At 43.1% G+C, this 26265-nt stretch overlaps 1 protein-coding gene across 1 annotated transcript; it reads right to left on the bottom strand.

Moving 5' to 3' along the window:
* Window positions 1-1587: 1587 nt before the first annotated feature.
* Window positions 1588-18580, bottom strand: PHYH (phytanoyl-CoA 2-hydroxylase). Its single transcript, XM_008150429.3, has 9 exons — window positions 18456-18580; window positions 16000-16055; window positions 14619-14729; window positions 13828-13996; window positions 10597-10678; window positions 8788-8969; window positions 6820-6969; window positions 3968-4102; window positions 1588-1910 (listed from the first exon to the last, which is right to left on the bottom strand). The coding sequence occupies exons 1-9, from the start codon at window positions 18528-18530 to the stop codon at window positions 1857-1859; spliced, it is 1014 nt and encodes a 337-aa protein (XP_008148651.2). The 5' UTR covers window positions 18531-18580; the 3' UTR covers window positions 1588-1856.
* Window positions 18581-26265: the final 7685 nt, after the last annotated feature.

The following is a 26265-nucleotide window of genomic DNA, read 5'->3' as shown; positions in this document are numbered from 1 at the left end:
CCTCCCCATCTGAAGGCAACAGCAGAATCCAGAAGCTTAGCCTCTTCCGCTGTTCGCCAGGGATCTGTGGGCAGCCGTACAACCTGCCTCAGCGGCATCTTGGGAGGCTGACCTGGGGACAATGGCCTGATGCGATTGGGGTTTGTGCTGGACCTGGCCTCGGTGACTTGTGTCTAAGTCAGCACCTGGGTCAAGTCTTTAGTTCCTCAGCGGGCTGCAACTGCGAAGCTGTCATCCTCTTCTAGAGCAGTGACGCCTTGGGTGTGGGCCTCGCACCCTCAAGTGTCATCCTCGGGAGAGCGGCTCGGGGCCACCCTGACCGGGATGCTCTTCAGAGCCCTGACAGGTCAACTTCCAAGCGATGGAGGGTAAGGCTGGTGCACCAGCCACCCCAGGTCCCCGGTGCCACTCCCAAAGCTGGGGCGCTCAGGAAAGGGGCCGTGGTTCAGTGTCTTAGGTCAAAAGGCAGGAGACTGCAGAGGAAGCAAGCGGGTCTTGGTCAGCTCAGGCTCCAGGAGAGGGCCCAGGCCCGTGCTGGCACAGCGCCCCAGGGGTGGAGGCTGGATGGCGGGGACCGAGGGCTCTGCTCTAGCTGCTCCCCAGGAAGGAAGGGCCTTCCCTTCATTTTTCTGGGGACAGATGAGCCCCAGGAGACTCAGTCTGGGGTCTCAAGGCCAAGGTCTGACGAATCTCAGCAATCTTCAAGGTCAGCTCTTTCTGTTCCACAGACAAAAGGCCCAAGGAATGTTGGACAGGGCTCCATACTTGCTGTTCACACGGGCATTCCTTATGTACATTTTATTTTCAATTATTCCATAACCCCATTTCCTTAGTCCCCCTCAGTGATACTCTTGTTCTCCCCAGTTTGCAGGTGGAACTGAGCTTCAACTGTATGTCCTTACAAGGGAAACCGACAAAAAAATCCCACACACGATGAAGCTAGATTTAGGAAAACTGTGTTCAGCAGAATGACAAGAAAAGGACTCTATTTCTTTCTTACTAAACTGAAAAAAAAAAAAAAAAAGAAAGAAAAAGAGAGACTATGTCTCCTTGCTGCCCTCAGCTGGTATAGAAAGACGATGCTCTGTTAGGATAAATTCCTCCAGTTCTTGCTCATTCAATTGCCGCACCAAAAGTATCTAAAACTTTCCCTGTACCTTGGAAGAGGTTAGGTTTCATTCATAAATACTGAAGGGTTTCGGCTGCCCTGCCCAATAAGGAATAGCAGATGTTACCCTTGTCTTCCTCCTTTGGAAGGACTTGGACAGTCCGCTTTCCTAGGGAGGGTGGTGGGTGGATTCAGGGAAGGCACCCTGCGTCAGAGCATAAGCATCCGCCTCCATGATGCCCTTCTCACGCCCGTCAATCAGCGTGCCTGCGCTGTACACTGTCCTATATTTGAAAAGAAGTCTCTCGTGACATGAAGTAAGTAGGTGGTGTGTTTTCCAGGAGAGGGATATAACAACCTGAGTTTCAAAGCATTTATTTCTGTTTGGGTAAAGAGCTAATTGGCCCCAATCAATTTAATAAATAATTTTTTTAAAAGAGCGAAGTGAATGAAAAAATAAACAAACAGATTTAACACACTTAAATTATACAGAATTACCTTTATTTGATGGCAACCATATCTTCATTTTCCTTAAAACGAATATTATTTCACTTTTACTGTTTTTACATTCATGAAAGCAACACCACTGCACTGCAAAATTGCCCACATGCGATTAGGTACCTAATATAAGCATTTTGATTTGTTAACAAGTGATAGAAAAGATTGTGTCATCTCATTAAGAAAATATTTTCCTTAGAAACCTCATTTCATTTTGATTTCTTTAAAAGAGTTATAGCAAAGAGCTGTTTCAAAGGTTGACTCTTTGTCCTTTCACAAGCCGTCCTCGAAATCTCCAAACATCCTGGAAATAATGCCAAACAAAAGGAGTTCAGTTTGTCTCTTCACCATTAAAGGAAGTAAATTTCTAGCATCTACAACTGGTTAAATGGGGGGTAGAAGGGATGGGACGTGGAAGCCTCCAAAATAGTCAGATCAGTTAGAAGATAAACCATATTCTGAGACTCCGATTTACTTGCCAACATCTAATATCATGTTAAACAATCTAAGGCAGGGAATCCCCACGCTGTCAGCCCTGTTGTACTGGGTCCTCTTGTTGATCACAGGTCCGCAGCCGGCTGATTATTATGCTCAGTCACAGTACAAACAGTTCACTACCCATCTTTCTGCCTTCCGTTAGGTCAGTGGTCGGCAAACTCATTAGTCCACAGAGCCAAATATCAACAGTACAACGACTGAAATTTCTTTTGAGAGTCAAATTTTTTAAACTTAAACTATATAGGTAGGTACATTGTTATTAACTTAATTAGGGAACATGGTATTTTGTGGAAGAGCCACACTCAAGGGGCCAAAGAGCCGCATGTGGCTCGCGAGCCGCAGTTTGCCGACCACTGCGTTAGGTGATTTGCCTGACTCATTTTGAGTCATCTACTCCTGATTAGGTTATAATCATGCCAATGATGCTATAGGTTACTGGTTTATTTGCTTTTTCTTTGTTCTTCATAAAACAATTCAGACTTTTAAATTTATTTCTTATTCCTTGTTTATTTTTGAGCAACCAGCAAGGTATAGAGAGAAGAACAATTTTGGAGTTCGACCTGACTCTGAAGTCTAGCTGGTGTCACATAACAGGCCCACCTCTGGGGCTATTTTCTCATTTGGAGCATGCAGCTCTAATGACTGCTGCATTGGATTTTGGTGAAGAAAATAAGAAAAAGAGTATGGAAATGCTTTTGTTTGTACCTTAAAAGAACTACAGAGCAAAATTTTGTATTGCTATTGTAAGTAAAGTTGATAAACTGTAACTTAGAAGGTAACTAAAATAAATACAGGAGGTAGTTCATTTAGTGCAATAATGACAAACCTCAAACTGAATGCATACTTTTTTTCCTGCCTTAAAATTCAGGGTGTTGGACGGAAACCACAACTACGTTGACAAACTACGTTGCCTTTGTAAGCCATTTTACAAACTGGACAAAGGGAGAAGGACGATACTTTCTAGAATGTGCAAATGTGAGATCAGAGCATTTTCAGGGATGGGGTACATTCATAGATTCTAAGGGGAGGAAGGAGTAAAGGGCGAAGTAGGATTCTTGAGGTGGGAAGGTGTTCAGAAAATGATTCCCGTTCAGCGCTCTTCACAGAACCGGAAGGCTCTGTCTGTGCGAGGGTCATGTCACCCCAGAGGAAATGCATGCATTTGTGACTACCTAATGTAAGTTTAAAAACAGATCAGCTTCTTGGCTCCCAGGCTAAAATGTACATAGTCTACAAAGCAAATATGCCTATTTGCCTTGACTGATCATTTTTCTATTGATCCTCATCAGCACTGAATGTCCACTAATTAAAAGCAAATAATTTACAAGTGATGTGTATGAATTAGGAAAGCATACGAAGTATCTCACACCTCTTATTGATAAGCATTCGCGATCTATCTCTGTACATGCAAACAAACACTTGCCTAAGAATTGCTTCCTAGGAGTCTTATTGGATTTCCAAATGTATAAATTTCTATTCCTACAAATAAAGGAGGACTATGATTGCTAGTCCAAACCTTTACCCTCCTTGTGTGCATTCAGGAGGTAGCCAGTTGTCCTTCATTTCCTGTCCTCTAAATATATTTATTTTCTATCCTATCTGACTGTCCTGGAACAAGGCAGCCTGCATACGCCAGGACAGCCCAAATTCACAGAGAAGCCAGCCCGCCATCAGCTCCCCACACCGGGGAAGCAGTACAAACTGAAACCCCATGGGCATTCTCCGTGGGCCTCAGCCACGTTTCAGCAAAGAGCTCTCACCACAAGCACTTCACAACCTCACATTAATCAACACGAAGGATTTGTGAGCATCTGAAGCAAAGACAAAAACCGAGATCTTCCTCTTGTCATTTCATACACATACCTTCAGGGAGACACCTTCTTTCACTCCATACAATTTTTCTGCTAACGACACAATTTCGTTCTCAATGTTTTCTTGGCTGGTGCCCTTCACATCGATGTAGTGGCAGTTGGCACTGGCAAAATGGCAGGAAATTGCCTGGGCAAAGTGAACCAATTAATATTAAGGGGTGAAATCCCATCAACACCAGCAACCAAGCAAGGTTTCTTTTAGAAAGTCAGTTACTTCACTCAGCATTTGATTTCTAGACTGAAAGCTGTCCCATGGTGCCTTACTTCAGTCTCTTCGTGGCTCAGTCGTTTTTTCTCCTCCCAGCTAAAGGCTGCTTGAGAAATTGCAAGAGATTTTTAACTAGCTGTGGTATTTATTTTCAAAAGGCATTTATAGGGCAAGGAATACAATTCCATTAAATCAGAGCTCTTTAACTTCCTAACGTTTGCTTTTTCTAAGGAGTAGATATCCCCAAATGCTAACAGGGAATGTATTCCAGGGTTTGTCATCATCTTAGTCACAAAAGTTACTCAATGAAGTTTGTGATGGCTTGTTATTTCAATGGCCACAGATTACGGGGTGGGGGGGGAGGGGGGCGGGTGCGACACCTTACAAAGGAAAATAATACACCCCCCTCTCAAATCCAAAGGACATTGGAAGTCTGACAGCATAAGATACCTGTCTTGTTCCCTTATGAAGGCAACACGGAAGTTACTTGGCCCTTCCCATTCTTGAAAAAGTTATAAACAGTTATAAACAGATCTGCTGCAAGGCACCACCTAAAACTCCCCTTCCCAGCCACAGGTTAGTCATCTTAAGGCGACCACACCTGTCAGAAGGACTTCCTACTTTGCCCCAAACATCGCATTTCTAGGCCGTGTGGTCACAAACTCCATGTCCCATGTGAGTCCCAGTGCCATGCTGAGCCACACTGGACCCTGAGGCAAAAGGGGAAATGTGCCCTGGCGGGTTTGGCTCGGTGGATAGAGCGTTGGCCTGTGGACTGAAGGGTTCCGGGTTCGATTCCGGCCAGGGGCACATGCCTGGGTTGTGGGCTGGATCCCCAGTAGGGGCTGTGCAGGAGGCAGCCGATCGATGATTCTCTCTCATCATTGATGTTTCTGTCTCTCTCTCCCTCTCCCTTCCTTTCTGAAATCAATAAAATACATTTTAAAAAAAAAAGGGGGGGGGGAATGTGCATCCTTTATACATGTTTTTATGTATTTTTTAAAGGTTAGTGTTTTTCCAAACATTAAAGTAGTTGAAAAAAAATATTGAGAAGTTGCTAAGTCAGCATATGAAACTCGTCATGTTTTGTACTGTGGTGCCTATACCCCGCTTGGCAGCGCTGAGGTCTGTGCTAGGGAACAGCCTGATCTGGTGAAGAACCTCCCAGTGCAGCCACTCAGATTCAAAATGTTGGCTCTGTGCTCATCATGGATTTTTTTTGCAGTGATTTTGATTTTTCAAAATATTATAGTAACCAATATTATTTAACTGGATTCTTTAGTTTTTTTTAGTCGCTGCCCCTTACATTTTGCCCCTGAAGAGAGCGCCTTCTCCCCTCACCCTCATCCTGGCCCTGCTGAGCCCGGTGGAAATATGAATGAATGAAAGATGAAGCCTGGCAACGAACCCTTTGCCTCAGGGAGACAACTGGGGTTGGCGTAACAAGCGAACAGCCTCACTCAGCCCAAAGAAGCCCCCGATATTTAGTACTGACAGTCATGTTGTCAAGGGGGACATGTGAGTCCACACTACAGTACTGCCAGATGTGCTGAATTTTAGAGAAATGAGAAATTGCGAATTTATGAGAAATTTGTCAAGTTTTAATGTAAGCAATGAAATCATTAAGTTTAAAGTCTCTAAGTCCTGGCTGGTTTGGCTCACTGGATAGAGCGTCAGCCTGCGGACTAAAGGGTCCCAGGTTCGATTCCTGTCAAGGGCACATGTCTGGGTTGCAGGCTCGATCCCCAGCCAATCAATGATTCTCTCTCTCATTGATGTTTCTATCTCTCCCTCTCCCTTCCTCTCTGAAATCAATAAAAATATATATATATTTTTTAAAAATTCTCTAACACTGAGGGGTGAAAACAATGACTGCCTGCTAAATCTGATTTCTGGACAGCCAATTCAGAAACTTTTTTTTGGATCAATAGTATTTTTCTCAATAGCAATGATACCATAAACTTTTCTGTTATATGGTTACTATGAGCTATATACCACACTCAAAACTTTATTATTTTAGTATGTCAGCAACGGTTTTTGCCTCCACAGCACAGGCTGTCAGATCCCAAGAAACCTCTGGCTCTGAAGCAAATCATGAACGGGATCCTGAGGTCGCCTGGCTTCTTACTGATCTGAGCAAAAAAAGCATGAAATATATTTCCTGGCAATTAAATTGGACTAAAGGCTAGTTTAGTTAAAAGTCACAAATCTTTTTTGTTGTTGTTGTTAATCCTCACTCAAGGATATTTTTTCCAGTGATTTCTTTTCTTTTCTTTTTTTTTTTTTGAGAGAGAGTGAAGGGGAGAGAGGGGTGAGAGGACAGAGAGAGAGAGAGAGATAGAGAGAGATGGAGAGAGAGAGAGACACACACACACACACACATCGTTGTTGAGAGAGACACATGGATTGGTTGCCTCCCACACATGCCCCAAACAGGGCCAGGGATCAAACTTGCAACCCAGGTACCTGCCCTTGACTGGGAATGGAACCCGTGACCCTCTGGTGCACAGGCCAATGCTCTAACCACTGAGCTACCAGCCACGGCAAAAGTGTCAAATCTTTTAAATTTCAATATATCTTGGCATTTTTGTGTTTGAGCATTCATCTTTGAAAAGTGCTGTTATGTTAATGCATACCTTCCGGAATCCTTGAGTTCTGTTCTGACCAGATCCATGGATGAGCAAAGGATGAAAGAAAACGGTGTCTCCCTTCTCCATCACAAGGTGAACCCGGGCATTGTTTTCATCATAGTCCTGGATCCCGTGGAACATTATGTTAACTCCCCCCTAGATCACAAAAGAGAGCCAAGTCTGTATTTGAGGAAGCCAGTAATTACAAACTTTATAGATCATCAGGTAAAGCAAAGGTACTCTAAGTTCTTCCAAGTGGAGATAAATAAGTTAGATTCTTTTAAAAAATGTAACTATACAAAAGCTTGTCAGATGTCTGGTTTTTTAAAGTCACCTGTTGATATTAAAATCACAGATTTTTTTTTTTTACCAAATAAAAACTTTGGAATTTCCTCCTACCCTTTGTTACTGAATAATAAATGAAGCTCTAGGTCAGCTTTGCATTTTTCAGTTAATGCAGGAGAACTTTCCAGCCCGAACCCATGACCATTCTTTCTCAGCATGATAGTCTCCTCACCGGAAACTTTGCATAAATCATTCTCCTAGGATTCAGGAGTATCTCTGAGAAACTATTCTCCAAAACTAGGCGAGAGAAAATGTTCAATTTTTCTGAGCTCATGTCTCGTCCAGAGTAAAGAAAGAAGAATTACAAATTATAACACTGTGTTTGTTTATAACTGTTTCCAAAGTTAGCTATTGCTTTAGGGGAAGGTTATGTCTTTATTAAAAACTACAGTGAGAAGTGATTTAAAGTTTACAGGCCTTTGTGAGGGGGTGGGGGCTGCTGTTCCAGGGTAGAGGCAGCATCCCATCTCCCCTCCTAAGGCTGAACTCTGTGAGGGACCCTGATCCAGTGCACTTCTCTCCTGGCCAGGGTGGATATGCCCCAAGCTGAGCCAAACTGACCTCCCATTTCGGCCACTCGGATTCAAATCTGAGCAGAGGATGGAAGAGACCAGACATAGTCGGGGTTCAACTGCCCACACCAGGTGCCCCAACCCATTCTTCCCACCGAGCTACAACGCCCACTTTCCAGCCCATCAGGCCTAGCCGGCCTTCCAGGGACTCAGCAAGGCCCTGCGGCTCTCCAAAAGCACTCCCCTTTGCTTGCACCAAACCTTCCCTAAACCTCACCTTAATTGACAAATCTCACAATTTCACATTTCATGTCAAAATCCAGACTCTTTTTTTTTTTTTTTTTTACTTAGCACTAATCATCAGCGCACCAAAGTCTCACTGAGACCGAAGTCTTTAAAGCTATATTCTCTTTACTTCCTACAGGACCACATTCATTCTTCCTGCCTTAATAACAGGTGCTCTTCCCATTCTGACCATCATTATGGGGCTGCAAGATGTACTGCCTTACACCTAAAGCACAAAGTCTCTCTGGTTTCCCTGCCTCTGGACTCCTACATCTTCAATACATCCTGTGCCGCACCCCAAGATAACTGGTCTTGAAGAACCAGATTGGTCTCATCACTTCTGAGGTCAAAAGCATTTAACTGTCCTTCAGCATCAACAGTTGAACCAGTCAACCGTGGGACAGCCGTGCAGTGGAATACTGCTCCCTCCTCCCCAGAGCTTCTGCTGGTCTCTCCAGCTGGATGATGAGCCCTCCCTCTTTCTCACTCCAAGAGCCACCCATCACTGTAAGAATTACTTGGCACTTGGCACGTGCATCTGGTCGTGCAATGTGTATGTCTTACCTTTGCAAATTAGGCTCCATAATCTCGGATCCTACGGCACCTACCAAAGTTCCCCATGTTGATTGGCTTTCACACCCTTGTTGAAAGTGCAAAAATGAGTACTTTATCTAACATCCTTGAATTTTCCCTGAGTAGGATTCCAAATCCTAGACCAATGTTTGGCTGTGAAAGGAAATGCCATCTCATGGGTAAAGCTCTTGATGTGGACTGATGGGAAATCAAAACAACGAAAGATTCTGATCGAGACTCAGCTGCTAAGCGGACGTACCTCCCACTGGGGATAATCGTGCGGCTTCAGGGTGCCTTTGTGTGTGCCTGGGAGCACCACCAGACAGCCGTTGTTCCGGTCAATGTGCTCCATGGCCGTCCAGGCGCAAACAATGCTATTGCTGGGCCTGAACGGGAAGTAGTGCAGGTCCTGGTGCAGGGGATGGCGGGATGTCTTCTTGCCTGAAAGGGAACCAGCTGTTAAAAGACGCTCAGAATTCTTCTCTTCTGCCCGAAAAACCAGAATAATGACCAATCCCTGCAAAAACCAAAGAAATGAAACAATGTTCTAGATTCTAGAAAATCTGCCTCAGGCGATAAGCACCAAATTGGAATATCAAATCAACACAGGGACTCCGGATCCTCCACTTTTTTCTGGGTTTCGGGCGGCCGAGTACTCACATACGCTATTTTCTAGCAAGTCATACGTATGTCATCATCTCTATTGTGCTTTATTCCTTTCTAACTCTGGTTTGGGCACAGGGCCTAGTGTTAAAAAACAAAGTTTAATTAATTACATTGAAGAGAATGGTCAACTTTGAGGTCCCCTGATAGTCTGCAAACATTTTTTAATTAGCTAACCAAATAAAAAAGCCCCTAAGAGGTTTCCTCACCAAACTAGAAGCATTTGATATATAATCACTGCAGAGTCAGAGATGCCACGCCACATTTACATTTACATTTCGCCCTGGTTTTGCTCTCTGACTCAGATTCCCCGGGCCCCCTGATCTCCCCGGTCAATGTGCAAGACATCCAGGGAGGAGAGACTTGGTGATGTTGAGCTACAGGCCTGTCACATAAGCCTCTCCCGGCCCTCGAGGAAGAAAAAGTAGAAAAGATGAAAAGATCTCTGATGGCCAATTTACTACCGCTGGTATAGCAACATTTCTCAGCGTGGCCCAACAGCCATCTGCATAAGAATATCAGGGGACGGTAAATAAAATGCAGATTCCTGAGTACTACCATCCAAATTAGTTTCTCAGGAAGTAAGGTTTTAGAAGCTATATTTTAGAACGCACAATAAATTTTAAGAACAACTGTAGTATGTGATTTATAAAAATAGTTTAAATTTTGTTCATAATAATAATAATAGAATAATAATAAAGGCAGAATTCACACTATCACAGGTGAGGATGGTTGATAAAGCTTAGAGATGTTGAATAATAGGAGCTTATGCGATATAAACAGTTGTTTATTAACCTGAATTTTTAAGAATCCTATCATCTGAAAATCCAGCAGTAATAACCCTACAGTTAATATATGAAATCACTATTATACTAAATGTTGTTATGATATAAGCTATTTTGAATTAAAGTACTGTAAAAAAACAAAACTCAAGTGGGTAAATTTAAAGATCGAATTGGCTGTATTGAATGACTTAGGAATTGAGCAGCATTCAATGCAGCAGATAGAAGGAGCTCGGAGGAGCTGTACCAAATGGAAGGCTTTGGTAGGCAGATGGTGGAGGGAGAAGGAAGTTACTAGAGAAGAGGACTGTTCTTAGGGGAGGGGCAGGGGGACTATTGGGCAGATGACCTCACTAGTGCTGACCAGGAAAATCCAGATTGACCAGTTAAGATTTCATTCCTGGGAGGAACTGAAATGCAATGTGGTTAGGTATTAAGGCTCAGCGTGCTGATGTGGGCGAGCACAAGGGATTCCATTGTAGGTCTGCTGTCTCTCTTTTAACAGTACACATACTCACTTACGCAAAGTGTAGCACTTACAGACATGGCTATAGTCAGAACATCAACCTTATGTATTTAATAAAACATGTTTTCCTTCCCCTGAACAAATAAGAGCCCTTTACCAGAATCGGGAGGTTTGTTTATCAGCATGGTATGCATGGCCATAATGTTGGGTCCCGTGAAGCACTCCACATATTTCAGAATCTAAAGGAAAGGTGGGGGGAGGGAGGAGAGGTCATGAGAAATCAGATGCACAAGCAAGTGGCACAAAGTACAACTATCTTTATGAGAACCAAGATGACAAATAGTTTAAAAAAGCCAATCTCACAACGTTGCAAACAAAGGCTGAAAAAGTGAGCACTTGGAAAGCACTGGAAATTTCTAACACTCTGAATTAACAGGCTTTTCAGAGCCTATTGGAAACTTAACCACTTTTTCTACAAGAGAGATAGAAGCTTCTAGGAGAGACCAACTAGGAAGGACAGGTATACACTTCTTTCAATCAGAGCTGACGACAGTTGCCCAGGGAGAAGCTAGCTTCCTCCTCCTTCATGGAGACTGTTCATGGTAGGCACCACGACAGGACCCAACCCACATGCAGCTGTCACGAGGAGCGCAAAGGAAAGGAGAGCAGCAGCTCAGAGGACCCTCACCGTCAGTGTGACCATTCACTCAGCTCTTTACTGAGGTCTGTGAACCAGGCAGAGTGACAGGAAACGGGACACAACAGTGAGCTGCCCCACAGAGTTTATATTATAGTCTGGTGGGAAGAAAGATGTTAAACAAATGATGGCATGGGCAGTTGTGGTTGAGACACATGCTATGAAGAATAAGCCGCAATGAGAGCATGTGACAGGGAGGGCTGAATTAGTCACAGGCTCCAGCAGCTGGGGTGTTGCCTTCGGCACCTAACCCTCCTGGGGAAGTGTGAAGTACAGAAAGGACTCAACATTGAATGCCTACTACTTGCCAGGGGCTTTATGAAATCAGCCCAATTAAGCCTCACAGTAATCCCTGAAAATTAATGTCCCTGCTAAATAATAATCCTTTAAAACAAATATCCCACATGAATAAGCCTGAGGCTGATAAATTGCTCAAGGTGGCAGAGTCAGCTACATGAAAAAGTTGATATTCAAACTCCAATTCTGTCTGACTCCAAAAAATGAAGCACATTTTACTGCTTTCTCGCTATTTGGTATCTTGTGTATAAGGAATCTATATATATAAAAGCCTAAGCAACCTTTACAATGGAACAACTAGTTGCTATTACATGCACTGACCACCAGGGGGAAGATGCTCAATGCAGGAGCTGCCCCCGGCCACAGGCCCCGATCGCCAATGGGGCTTGCCAGCCAACCTCCCAGTCCCTACTCCCAGCCGGCAGGCCCCAATCACCCAATTGGGGCTGAGCCCCCAGGCTGGGATGGGGAACCAGGGGTGGGTGGCGGTGGACATGGCCCTCTCCCAGGGGGGCCGAGGGCCAGCTCCCTCCTCGTGGCCGGCATCCAACCTCCCGGGTCCCTTCCCCTGTCCCTCCCCTCCAGCTGGCATGCCCGATCGGCCCACCGCCTGCCCACCGCGGTGGTGGTTGGCCCCTCCCGCTGGCCCAATAGGCCCTGATCTAGGTCGGGGCCTGCCAGCCAGCCTCCCAGTCACCCCCCCTGGCTGGCAGGTCCGGATTGCGCCCAATCAGGGCCGGGCCTGGGCTGGGCTGGGGGACTGCGGGTGGGTGGTGGAGGACACAGGCAGCAAGGGAAGGAGAAGGCAGAGAGGTAGGGAACCTGATCGGCCCTGATCGCCAGCCAGGCCTAGGGACCCCACCTGTGCACGAATTTCGTGCTCATTTGGAATTATTTTGAGTATGAGGAATAAGCCTGAGGAGTCAGGCCTGATGCTTGTTTTTTATAAAGCCTGTCATTTTTCTGTTTATTTTTCACTGAGGTCAGTATTTTCTAATCCTCAGTCATTCAAAAGCCATCCTCACCATTTTTGCCATACTTTCCCAATATAGTTAGCTAATAATTCTTTAACTCCTTTTAACTTAGCCTTATCCTGATTAATAATATCCTCGAGATCATGGGTTAGATGTGCTGGTTAGTTTTCAATACACATTAAACTAGATAGCTATTAAAATATTGCGTACCTTCTAAAAATTATTGCATGAACCACCAGAGACATGGTTTATACTTCAGAAATGTAGGAAACCTGAAAATCCCGATAATGCTTCATTTACCACACGTGGCCTCCAATCTCGAGCTTTTCATCCCTGAACCACCCACCGAGCTTCCAAGTCCATCACATAACATGAGGTTGAGATGAATGGATGGTCCAGAAGGGCCACTTCCCCTCCGGCCACCAATGCCTGGGGCTGGACACCACAGACCTGTACAGTCTTTCTTTATGAGTCAAATTCTCTAACAGCCCTTGGGTTATAATTTCTAATAAGTACTGTATGTAATGTCTCCTTTAAAACCATTCTAAATGGATGGTTCATGAACTGTGGTACATGTGTGCAATAGAATAATGCACAGTAGTTTTAAAAATGTAAGTAGATCCAGAGATACTAATGGAAAGATATCTAAGATCTCCCGGAAATGGAAAAAACAAGGTGACAACCAGTATGTTCCCATGTTACAAGGCGGGGGCATACAAATATGCTTGCATATACACAAAACAATTCCAGATGAGTACATAAGACAGCTGAGCAGTGAAGAAGGCTATGGGTGGGAGACTTCACTTTTCATTTTATGCCCCTCTGGACTACTTGGATATTTTCATAAGTATGAATTGCTCTTAAAGAATAATAATTCTTTTAAAAACTAGTTTAAATTTAAAATCAAACTCACAGTTCTGCTGACCAGACTCATAAAACAAAACAAAACAAAAAAAGAAATGGCTTTACACTGAATAGCTTCAGCAATTTCACCCTTTGATACGCTTGTATCAAGTGTAAGAAAGACTCTCTCTTTAACACAGAATTCCTTCCCTTCTCAACCAAAGGTAATTAGCAAACTCCACAGTGAGGTTTCTCAATCAGGGCTTTACTGACAGTTGGGACTGAATAATCATTTGTCTCGGGGAGGGGGTTATTTTGTGCATTACAGGATCTTAGAGCCCCATTAGTATCATCCTGGCTTCTACACCTTAGAAGCCAGTAGCACACCATCCCTCCGTGTCCATGTGTGACGACCAAGCATGTCTCCAGACATTGCAAATACCCTCACCTCCCATGGAGAACCACTGCTCTAGGACCACAGCGGAAAGGAGCTAAGTAAAGTGAAAAGAACAGATTTCCGAGGCAAGCATGCAAATGGGCTATTAGCTTAGAGGAACAAATATTCAAGGCCTTGAACCTCAGGGAGAGTGCAGTATCTGAAGAGTTCCTCATCTTCTTGGAAATCTTGGGCCTTGGTAATCACTCTTTCACTTGGAGCGCATTCTGACTTCGCAATGGTCACATCTTTCATTAACATTAATCCAGGTGGTTTCACCTCTTGTCTGCAGAGTCTTTCAAACTCATTCCTAGAAAATTAAGTTGGCAAATGATGTCCTTACTGCTGGCTCCAAGCACCTGCCTGACCCTGTTCGGGGGAAAACTCACAGATTGGGGTGGGGGGCATTCCCTCTGCACTAAGTTGGCCTCCAGCCCCAGGTTGAATAATTCTGATGGAAAGGAGGAGAAAATGGCCAACTCAGAAGTCCCTGCCTCCTAACTGTGAGGCTGGAATTCACTACCAGAATGCAAATACTCCTTAGCTTAGAAGGCCATTTGAAGAAATCCATGTGGTTTGGTTACACCTGAAGAACAGCAAACACTTCTGTAGCACTAGCAGCACTTCAGGCCCTGTTCCAAGTCTTCTCTCAATATGTTTACCTTATTCAGTCCTAACAACAACTCTAGGTCATAAGTACTATTATTATCTCCATTTTACAGATGTGGGGACAGAGACAATGGGAAGGGTAAGCAAATAGCCCAGGACACACAATGTTAAGTGGTGGGGCTAATATTAAAGCCAGCCAGTCTGGCTCCAGAGCCCAGTTTCCTAAGGAGCCAAATCACTAAAGGAGCACAAGCTAATCTTACTATATTCCCATCACATGCATAAAACATATACTTCTGTAAAATAACAAACAGTTAACATACCTAAAGCGTTCGATATCAGCATCAGATACCAAATTTTTAATGACAAGAAACCCATTTTCTTCATAAAATTTTCTCTGTTCTAGGCTTAGAACATTATTATCCTGAGTATACCTAAAGGAGAAAAATACATCTTAAATAATCACAAATCACAACCTAACAATATGTATCAAGAACCCAAGAAATGCTGATACCCTTCCATCCAGCATTTCTATTTCAAAGACTTTAAGGAAGTAATATGAAAAAAAAAAGTAAAGCTTTAAATCCAAAGCATTAACTACTGTCACAAAGAAATGAAAGAATTAACGAATTATATCATCTCCATTCAATGGGATATGACTCAGGCATTAAAAATAAGCAGCATATAATAGCAGGGACAATGCTTATTATAATAAAATATGATTATAATTTATAAAGCTAAGACACTATTTATAAAAATAGTGCAAAAATACAAAAAATTTTTAACAGTGATTACACCTTTATGTAATGAAATTATATATGATTTTTGAAGATTCTATTTATCTGATTTTAAATTTTGTTTTGTAATGAATAGGTATAGTTTTTCAGATTGGCTATATATATATTTCTGAATATATATATATATATGAAAAAATATCAGAAAGGGCACAATCTGGTTATATATAGTTAATCTTCACCCAAGGAGTGAGGATATTTTTTCCCATTGATTTTTAGAAAGAATGGAAGGGAGGAGGGAGGGCAGGAGAGATTGATTGGTTGCCTCCCACATGAGTCCCGACCTGGGGACCTGGGGTGGGATGGGACCTGCAACTCACTTGTCCTGGACTGGGAATCGAACCCGAGACCCTCCAGTGTGCATGCTCTGACCACTCAGCAACTGTGGCCAGGGCAGATTTTATATTTTTAATTGTCTAGTTCATGCATTCTCCAAAGAAATCAAAATAACAAAATCCACATACATGTACAGCATACACACACACTCAAATCACCCAGTCCATTCCTCTAGTTGGAATTGTGGCTTCGTGAGAATACTCCTGGAGATCAGATGTTTGTTTTTTTCTTTAAAGGCAACTTGAGATAAACTAAAGATGTTAGCTGATACATCCTATGAGCATATGACAGGTGAATTTAAATAAGATATAGCGTGCCTGAATTTTAAACACCAGATTGCGCCCTTTCAGATATTTTTTTTCCTTTCTGAATTTTAAAATACAAATAGAAAATTAAAGTCAGGATTTTCAAAAATCTCCACAAGTGTTCTAATTAGAACAAGTCCTGGAAATGGAGGCTTTGCAGAATGAATTGTTACCAGGCAACAGGATATATTGGGTTTTATATCCTAGTTACCACTAGAAGAGCCTTTATATGCATTGTATGGTTAAAAATTAAAATTAGATCTACTTACTGGAACTGAGGATGGAAACTGGCAGAAGAAACAGCCCCTGCAGTGGGGTGAGCTATCTAGGATGTGAATTAAGGCAAATAAAAATGTAGGAGTCAGACTTTTCTAGAAACGACAGTTTCTAGAAAAACTGGATTGGCTCTCACATGGGAAGACTGATCCCAAACAGATATCAAGCAAACTGCTTATGTAGAGAACCGCTGACAGTTACATACTGCTGCTTCCTCGCTTCATTTCATTCCCACAGCCGCTGAGGAGGGGGCTGGAAGCTCTGAGATTAGTCCTGCCACTCAGAGCAGGAAACCTCGGCTGGAGGGCTCAGCAGCTGGTCCAAGGTCACCCAACAGAAAACGGCTGAGCCAAGACTTGACCCACAACCTTTACTTCATAGCTTCCATCTATTTTATTCCACATGACTATTCCTTCCACTAAACTGAATGAATAAAAATTAAAGGGTCGCCCTGACTGGTGTGGCTCAGTGGATAGAGCATCGGCCTGCTGACTGAAAGGTCCCAGGTTCGATTCCGGTCAAGGGCATGTACCTTGGTTGCGGGCACATCCCCAGTGGGAGGTGTGCAGGAGGCGGCAGATCGGTGTTTCTCTCTCATCGATGTTTCTGGCTCTCTATCCCTCTCCCTTCCTCTCTGTAAAAAAATCAATAAAATATATTTTTTTAAAAATGAAAGGGTCAATTCTAGAAGTAAGGAGAAACATGTGCAGTCAAAAGAGGTATTTAATTTACTTGGAGTCCAGGCCAAAGTATTAGAAACAATTTGGCTGGTCATTTAAAAAAAACCTATAAAATAAGCAGTGATTCCAAGAACAGTATGATCCACACAGTCAAATATAATTTTAAATATCTTAAAGAACTAGTAATTCGTTCTAATTTTTTTCTCCAGTAACCACAGATTGTTGATTTAGCATCTACTGTTTCTTTTCTTCATTTTTAAAAATCATATCTTTAGTTTAAAGAGTTATTTTCAGAATGTCCCTTCTCGTAAACATGTTATTTTTAAATGACATCTTATATAACTGGAACAATGTTATAGTCCAAAAGAAAGGCAGGCCAGGAGTCAGAATTACTGGCTACTGTCTGTTTTTCATGTGGCAGAGTTCATGACCTTTGTCAACTATTCTCAGAAAAAAAATGTGATTGCCAGGACAGTTCAAAGGTCAACACTCCAGTGCCAAAAAAGAAAAAAAAAAGGAATTACATGTGAAAACACTGAGTTCTGACCTTGACACTATTATAGCAAGAAACAGCAAGATCAGAATATCAAATTTCAAAGTAGCTACAGACCGGAGAGGAACCTCAATTGATTATATCTAGTCTCAATACAGCAGTGATTCTCTCGATTGAGCATGTGTCAGAAACAGCAAGTGGGCCCATCCTCAGGGATTTTGATTCCCTAGGTCCGAGATGAGCTTGAAAATCTACATTTCTAACCAGCTTCCATGTGGTGTTGACGTCCCAGGACCACACTGACAAACACGGCTTTAGTTAAATGACCTTGGCCCAGTGTTTTAATCTCGCCCAGCTTCAAACTTCTCACCTGTAAAACGAGATTATGTAACACCCTGGTTCCCCTTCATCAGTCTAGGGACGCGATTTTAAATGTGCAGCGATTCTGACAGGTCGCTGCTTGGAACTCAGCTGGAGAGCAATAGTGAAAGTGAAAGACACCGCTAGTCTGGTCACGGGATTTCAGGGTCCCACACACAGCCCGACAGAGGCGAATCGGGTCGTTTCCAGGAGCAACCCCAGGCAGAGTTTATAGGGAGCTTCCAAAAGTGCGCCCCGAAAGAGAACACTTAATCTGAGCAGCAAGCACAGCTCCATAAAGGGATTAGATTTACGTGTCACCTGCTGCAGTGACATCTTTCTGGACCCCACGCCGCTGCGCACCCATTCCCTCCCGGACTCATTCCGATCCGAATCCAGGGGCGGACCCAGACGCCCAGTCCTGCTCCGGGACACGGAGTGAACGCCTCGGGGTCGCAGCCCGGGGCTCGGCGAGAACAGCTGAGGGCGCGACAGACGCGCGAGCTCCCTTCCCAGCGCGGGGGGGTGGGGCGCCCCGCGGAGGCCCTGCCGCCGCCCGGCTCCTCCAGGCCGCCCTGCGCCCGCCCACGGGCGACTGCGCGGGGACGTTTCTAGGTGCCCGGGCCGCCGCGGAGGTCACGCGCGGCGCAGCTCCGAAAACGACCCCCTTGGTGACAAGAGGGAGACGGCGGCCCGAGGGGGCCGGAGGCTGGAGTGACGCCACGTCGCCCCTGCAGCCGGCACAGGCGGCTGGCGATGCGCCCTCCTCCTGCCCACTCGCGCCGGGCGCCCGGAAGGGCTGTGCCCATCTCGGGGACCCGGGCGCGGAGGAAGGGGAAGAGCCTACGCGCAGGTCCGCGATCGCCCTTGAGGCCACCACCCGTCCAGCCCGAGCCCCGCGGAGCCCAAAGGATACGACGGCCCCGGCCGAGGGGCAGCCGAGGTGGCCCAGCACGACGCGCAGGCGAGCGGCAGCGCGCGCCCCGTCCATGGCAGCAGCTGGAGGGAAGGCGGCCGGGCCGCGCCTCTACTTGGCTCCTGCGAGCGGCCCCGCCCCGGCCCCGAGGGGGCGCGGCCTGCGCGGGGCCCCTCCCCCTCAGCTTGAAGGGCTCCGGGACCGAAGGTCACCCAGTAAGAAACTGAACCGCAACGTGGCCCACATTCTTAACTGCGTAGTTTCGGATATTTTGGTCCACAGGACTGTTCCTTCCACTAAGCTGCTGAAAGAATAAAAATGTGTAAGTTCAGCTCTCCAAGTAACATGCTGTTAAAAGCGGCATTTAATTTCGGGGGAGTCCAGTCCCAAATATTGGAAGCTGGTCCTTAAAAAGGAAGAGCATGAAATAAATGACACACTGCAATGTCTGAGCCACACAGTCTAGTATAATTTTAAATTTCCTAAAGAACTAGAATTTTTTGCCCTGGCTGGTTTGGCTCAGTGGATAGAGCTTCGGCCTGCAGACTGAAGGGTCCCAGGTTCGATTCCGGTCAAGGGCATGTACCTTGGTTGCGGGCACATCCCCAGTAGGAGGTGTGCAGGAGGCAGCTGATTGATGTTTCTCTCTCATCGATGTTTCTAACTCTCTATCCTTCTCCCTTCCTCTCTGTAAAAAGTCAATAAAATATATTAAAATAAAATAAAAAAGAACTAGAATTTTTTTTTTTCAATTCTATGATTTGGGGATAAGTACGTATACACCCGTGAAACTCATCACTACCATCAAGGCCATGAACATCCATGTGAGAGGAGATCTCTCGAATTTTCCTCACATGCTTTATCATTATTTCTGTGTTTATGGTAATAGGTAAAATCTACTCTCAGCAAATCTTCAGCACTAGGCTGCATTGTAGATCTCTAGAACTATCCCTCTTGCATAACTGAAACTTTGTACCCTTGGACTAACACCTCTCCATTTTCCCCTCCCCACAGCCCCTGGCAAACACCACTTCACTCTTTGCTTCAATGAGTTTGACTCTTAGGTTCCACATATAAGTAGTATTTGTCCTTTTGTGACTAGCTTTTCTCACTTAGCATAAAGTCCTCAAGGTCCATCCATGTTGTGGCAATTGCAGGATTTCCCTCTTTATTCTTATTATTTTTTTAAAAAATTCTTTATTGTTTAAAGTATTACGTATGTCTCCTTTTCCCCCCATTGATCTCTCCCGGCCATTCCCACCCCCAGCACATGCCCTCACGCCCCTACTGTCTGTGTCCATGGGTCATGCTTATATGCATGCATACAAGTCCTTTGGTTGCTCTCTTACCCCCCGCCCCTATTATTATTATTATTATTATTATTATTATTGATTTTAGAGAGAAAGGGAGGGAGGGAGAAAAACATTGATTTGTTGTTTCTTACTTATGCATTCATTAGTTGATTCCTGTTTGTGTCCTGACCAGGGATCACACCTGGGGTATCAGGATGACGCTTTAACCAACTGAGCTGATCGGCCATGCCAGGGCCGTCCCTCTTTACTAAAGCTGAATAATATTCCATTTTGTGCATATGCCACGTTTTCTTCACCCATTCATCTGTCAATACATGTAGGTTATTTGCATAGCTTGGCTATTATAATAATGCTGTAATGAACATGGGAGTGCAGATATGTCTATGAGATCCTGATTTCACTATCTTTGGATAAATACCCAGAAGTGGGATTGCTGGATCATATGATAGTTCTATTTTTAAAATTTTTGAGGAACCTTCATACTGTTTTCCAAAGTAGCTGTAAGAACTGTAAGTTCTTTCTGTGAGATCCCTTTTCCTCCAGTATCTACAGACGATGCACTCAGGATCTCATTGTTTTCTTTTTTCTCTCGTTTTTCTCATTGTTTCTTTAGCTTAAAGAGTTACTTCCAGAATGTTCCTCCTCATAAACATGTCATCATTTCTTAAGTGGTGAGTTTATCCAATATGATGAAACTGCCATAGTTAAGGAGAGAAGCAGTCCCGAGCTCTGAATTACTAGCTACTGCCTGTTTTCTAAGGCAGAAAGGAGAAAGTCAGCATCTGAGCAAGGCCTGTCCTTTGGCTTCACCTCTGGGTTCTTGATTCTTTTTCCATGATTCCTCCCTACCAGACTCCCAGATTCCTTTAGGTTAACAGAAATGCCCGGGGCCTTCTCTCATTAGCCTTTAACTTCATGCCCCCAGACTGACCATCCCATGGCTGAACCTGACCCTGAACTTGTCAACTGGATCAGGAAAAGCCCTTATGTTTATCATAGTTTAAAATGAAGTATCGGCCTTGGGCAGGTGCAGGAAATAGACTCTGCTTCTGAGGAAAACCCTAAAGGTACTGGGAACACACCATTAGGTGTCTCCTTACTGCCCCCGCCTGGTGAAAGTGGGGACTGCTGGGAGGAGAAAAATAAAGCTAAAAATAAATTGTAAATTCAATTCACACCTACCTGAATTATTTTAAAAAATCTGGACTTTTACCCTCACAGGCCCTGAAGTTATGGCCTTCCTGACCAATGAGAAATACAAGCGAGATGAAGCTATCTACACCTGTAATTTAAAAATATATATTTTTACTGATTTCATAGAGGAAGGAAAAGGGAGAGATAAAAACATCAATGCTAAAAAGAGAATCATTGATTGGCTGCCATCTGCACGCCCCACACTGGGGATTGAGCCAGCAACCTGGGCATATGCCCTGACCAGGAATTGAACGGTGACCTCCTGGTTCATAGGTCAACACTCAACCACTGAGCTGCGCTGGTGGGTCTACACCTGTAATTTTAATGTTCCCTTAAAATACCCTCATTTTACAAGTGTGTGAAAATCCCTGCCCTCCCTACCATAAGGCATTTATACAAAGGATGCGTTTAAGTTTATGATTATTAAAAGAGATGAAGGAAATCCTTGAATACTTCCAATTGTTATCTGCCTTTTTTAAATTAGAGGGGTGTTGGGTTTAAGACTTTTTATTTAAGATCCCATGGGGAATTAAAATAGTAATTTCTCCTTAGGTAAAGAGGAAATTTTATGGATTTTGCTAGTTTTTTTAAATAGCAATTAGGATTATTTGGAAATGCCTTAAGTAGTTATATTTAGTAATTGTGTGAATATAAAATATTTTTAAAACTATTGAAACAGAACAATGGATTGTAAACATTATCAAAAGAATGATCATTTCTTTCTCCTTCAGAGTTTGGTATTTATTCATTTCTTATTAAAGTTGGAATTTTGAAAAAAAAAAAAAAGTTGGAATTTTGAATATCGTTTCAAATTTACCTCTTTCTTCAAGTAATGTGCTTAGTTTATCTAAATATTGAAAGTGACCTTGAAATGTTGAAACAGAATTTTCATAGTTTCCCCCAAATGTATAAGTTAAAGAAAATTATTTTTCCCCCATAAAATATATTTTTATTGATTTCAGAGAGGAAGGGAAAGGGAGAGAGATAGGAACATCAATGACGAGAGAGAATCATTGATCAGCTGCCTCCTGCATGCCCCACGTGGGGGATCAAGCCCAAACCCATGACCTCCTGGTTCATAGGTCAACACTCAACCACTGAGTCATGCCAGCCGGGCAGAAAATGATTTTTTTAAATAGCCATATTTGAGCAGCTAAGAAAAAGGAGTATGACCTAAGAAAACCTTGGATGAAATTGTTCAAGTGTTGTTCACATTTAAGAAAATGTCATCATATGAATGAGAAATTATAATCAATTCCAGACTGAAAAATGCACCCTCTCTCCTCCCTCCCCCCAAATGCCATTCATTCCCTCCTAGGAAGAGTAGATATGACTGTAGGTCGGGTAATTTGGTAGCAGGTTTTAAAGTTCATTTAATCCACTCATGCACCAAAAGGAAGCAAGCATACTTGCCATCTTCCTGAAACTCTGCCCATTCTCAGCGTCCTCAGCAACTACAGGACCATTCATTGCTCCTAGGAAAGCCAGCCCTCTCCTTGCGCATTAACTCCCATCCCCTGCCTAGACTGTTGTAGAACCTTGTTTCAGCAATTCTTCTCTGTCTTTGTTGGTTATCCCCTACCCCCAATCAACATACAAGAATGCTGTTATTTCCCGTCTTATAAAAGCCTCCTATTGATCCCATTTCTTCTAATTATCTCACACATTTCTCTATCCTTTTGTAGCAAAACTTGATAAAATTTGCATAAACTGTCTCCATTTTTTCTCCTCTAATTTTTTTTGTCAGTCAATATTTTACACTCATCATTTCACTGAAATTGCTTTCATCAAATTCACCAGTGACCACCATATCGAGCATCCAATGGCCGATTCTCATTTCAAAACTTACGGACTCAGTGAAACAATGAAGCAACTTCACTCCCTGCTTCTTCTCAGCCTCATTTGCTGGTTCTTCCTTATTCACTGGGCTCCTAATTCAGTCCTTTGATAACTCTTTCTATAAACACTACTTTCCTCAGGAATCTCCTCCAGTCTCATGACTTTAAGTTCCTTCTGTAAACTGTATCCCAAATCTGTATCTGCCCTGTACTATCCAATAAACTCCAGACTGTTTGCATCCAGCTGCCTGCTTCACATCATCACTAGGATTTCTGGATTTCTAACAGACATCTCAAACAAAAATTCCTGATCTTTCCCCCTAAAGGTCATGCCCTCCCCTAAAAAAGGATATGTCCATTTCCTAACCCCTGGAAAGGGTGAGTGTGACCTTGTTTTGAAAAAGGGTCTTGATAGATATGATTAAGAATCTCTAGATGAGCTCATCCTAGATTACCTAGGTGAGACCTAACCCCAATGAAGTCTTTCCAGGTGACTTTGACATATCACTAACTCCACTCTCATCCTCTGAGAACCCCCATTTCTGGTATTTTGTGGTAATGGGAACAAGAAAAAAATCACACACACACACTCACGTGTGCGCACTCCACTATCATTTCTTTAGATCTGAATTAGAATTCAGAATATGTCCCATAAAGTTCACAGTCTCTTATGAAAATAATTTAAGAAAAGCAGGATAGCCGAAACCGGTTTGGCTCAGTGGATAGAGCGTCAGGCTGCGGACTGAAAGGTCCCAGGTTCGATTCTGGTCGGGGGCATGTACCTTGGTTGCGGGCACATCCCCTGTAGCGGGTGTGCAGGAGGCAGCTGGTCGATGCTTCTCTCTCATCAATGTTTCTAGCTCTCTATCCCTCTCCCTTCCTCTCTGTTAAAAAAACCAATAAAATATATTTAAAAAAAGAAAAAAAAAAGAAAAGCAGGATATAAGGACACAATTATAAGCTGTATGTTGTAGCTATTAGACAAACTTTATATAAATTACTTCCAAAGAGATGTAAGCTTATTTTCTCCAAGCCCGTATCTGGTGTCAGCCATAATTAAAACGTGTGAAAATCTGAGATAATGTATGGTACAAAAAGACTTTTAATCTTTCAGCTTGAACTAGGAACTAAAAGAGATATGTATGAATCCGAGAGAAGATGGAAAGATAAAATGAATTGTCTGGATCGAGAAATGTCAAGAGGACTCAGGTAAGTTATCTAGCACCACATGAAGTCAACCAACACACCTCAGACGCTTCTTAAGGACGGACCTGATTTGTGAAGGCTGCCTACCCGGGGAAATAGAGGGGGCGCAGGCAAGCATTCGTGGTAGCAGAGGGTTCACAGCTAGTTGGAGAGAAAGGCAGGAAGTAGCTGGTGAGGGCTTAACAATCTGCACAAAGAATTCCTCCACAGGCAGTGTGTGCACAGAGGGGAGGGAGGTGGAACCAGGGACTGCTGGGGAAAGAAGGGTTTCTGTCCCAAAGCTAAATTGCCCAAGAATGAAGGAAGGGACCTATCTGTCTCCCAAGAAAATTTTGTGCTTCCATGGCCCTTCATGTATATTTCATTTTTCCATTAATCATGTTAATATATTTAAATATATAACAAATATTTAAATGGTTCAGTGTTTTGTGATCAAACAATACATATGCCGTGGAAAAACTGAAGATACAGAATTTTAACAAATTCACTCATGCTCCTAGTCTCTAGGAGAAAGTCATTTAAATTTTCGTGTATTTTTCACCGTTCATATATACTTGGAATATACACATATATATATTTTATAAAATTGGTATTTTTTTTGCCTTGTATTATAGCATAAGAATTTTACCATCAATATTCTTCAAAAACACCACTTTCTGGGTTGTAGGTTACAGATATCTTTTTTCTCCCTAGCTTTACTGAGGTGTAATTGACAAAATTATATATAAAGTGTACAAGGGGATAATTTGATATATGTATGCATTGTAAAATGACAGTCAAATTAACATATCATCTGTTAACTGCGTGTGTGGTGAGAACTCTTAAGACCCACCCCCTTAGCAAATTTCAAGTGTATGTGTTATTAATTACAGTTGCCAGGCTGTACAGAATTCACTCCTCTTTTACATTAAAGTTTATAGCCTCTGACCAACATTTGCTTATTTCCCCACCCCCAGCCCATGGCAACCATCTCACTCTCCATTTACAGATACAGTAATTTAAATTTTTTAATTGTGTTTTTCAACCATTTGACAATAGTCATGAGCATTGGTAAGAAAACTCTGGATTTGATCTATTTTAAAGTCTTAGCTAATTATGCTCTTGTGCTGCCCTGGATGGTGTGGCTCTGTTGGTTGAGTGTATTACCATACACCCAGAGGTGGCAGGTTCAATTCCTGATTAGGTCACATACCCAGGTTTCGGGTTCGGGGAACATACTGGAGGCAATTAATTGATGTTCCTCTCTCTTTTCCTCTCTCTCTCTCTCTAAAAAACAAACAAAAACCAATAAACATATCCTCTCCTGAGGATAAAAAAATAAGAAAAAATACATATTGCTTGCACAGTATTTCAGTTTCTTTTCCTGGACCGAATCACAATAAATGCTTCAACACAGCAAATAAGCTTAACTCTGATGTTCCTTGGTAAATACCTCCTGCTGCCTGAAGAAACTGACCTTACCAGGGCCCAGCCTCTTCAGGCTGTATTCACGAATTCTCTGCATTCTGACAAACTGTACGTTTGGATGCAACTATCATAGGGCTTAAAGGAAATCTATCCCTATACCAAGATAAACACATCTCAGTGTGAAGTTTTAAAGTGCTTCCAGGAAGCCAGATAATTGTCTATTGATTAATAGCTCACTTAACGTAAAGATATTCTACATAGATTTTATCAAATACTATGACCACAAATACTCAATGACAATCACCTGATTCTTCAAGGATCTTTCAAGACACTTGGGCTTTTTGGTTTTGCTGGGCCCAGATGTCAGTCAACAGAATGGTCAAGATGTAAAAGAAAAATTCCTGGAAAAGTGTATTTTAAGAACAAGTTCACTTTCCTTCCTTCCCTTGCCTTTCCCAGCCCTCGGCACCATTCCGTTAGTCCCGTGGTTCTAACTTTGGTGCACATAGCCACTTAGGGTGCTTAAGGGAGTCCCTAGTCCCATGCTCCCCATATTGATTGCAGATCTGGGGTGGAGCCCAAGATTTTGCCTTTGACCAGAATCCCCAAGTGATTCTAACACAGGTGAGCTGGACCTGGTTGCTGAGAAACACTCCTTTAAGATCAGCTCTTCCTCCTTGGATCCCGTGAATGACACCAACCTCTAAGTACCCAACATTTTGTCATATATATAAATCTTCTCAAAGATGATTTCCTCAAGCATTTCTTGATTTCAGCAGGCCTGCCACCAAGGAAATCATCAGTCTTCAAGACTTGATCTACATTGACAGTTGTTCAGATTTAGGCATCACT

Source organism: Eptesicus fuscus, chromosome 5, assembly GCF_027574615.1.
Source record: "Eptesicus fuscus isolate TK198812 chromosome 5, DD_ASM_mEF_20220401, whole genome shotgun sequence".
In the NCBI taxonomy this organism is placed as follows: Eukaryota; Metazoa; Chordata; class Mammalia; order Chiroptera; family Vespertilionidae; genus Eptesicus; species Eptesicus fuscus.
This window is presented reverse-complemented; position numbering and strand designations above follow the sequence as displayed.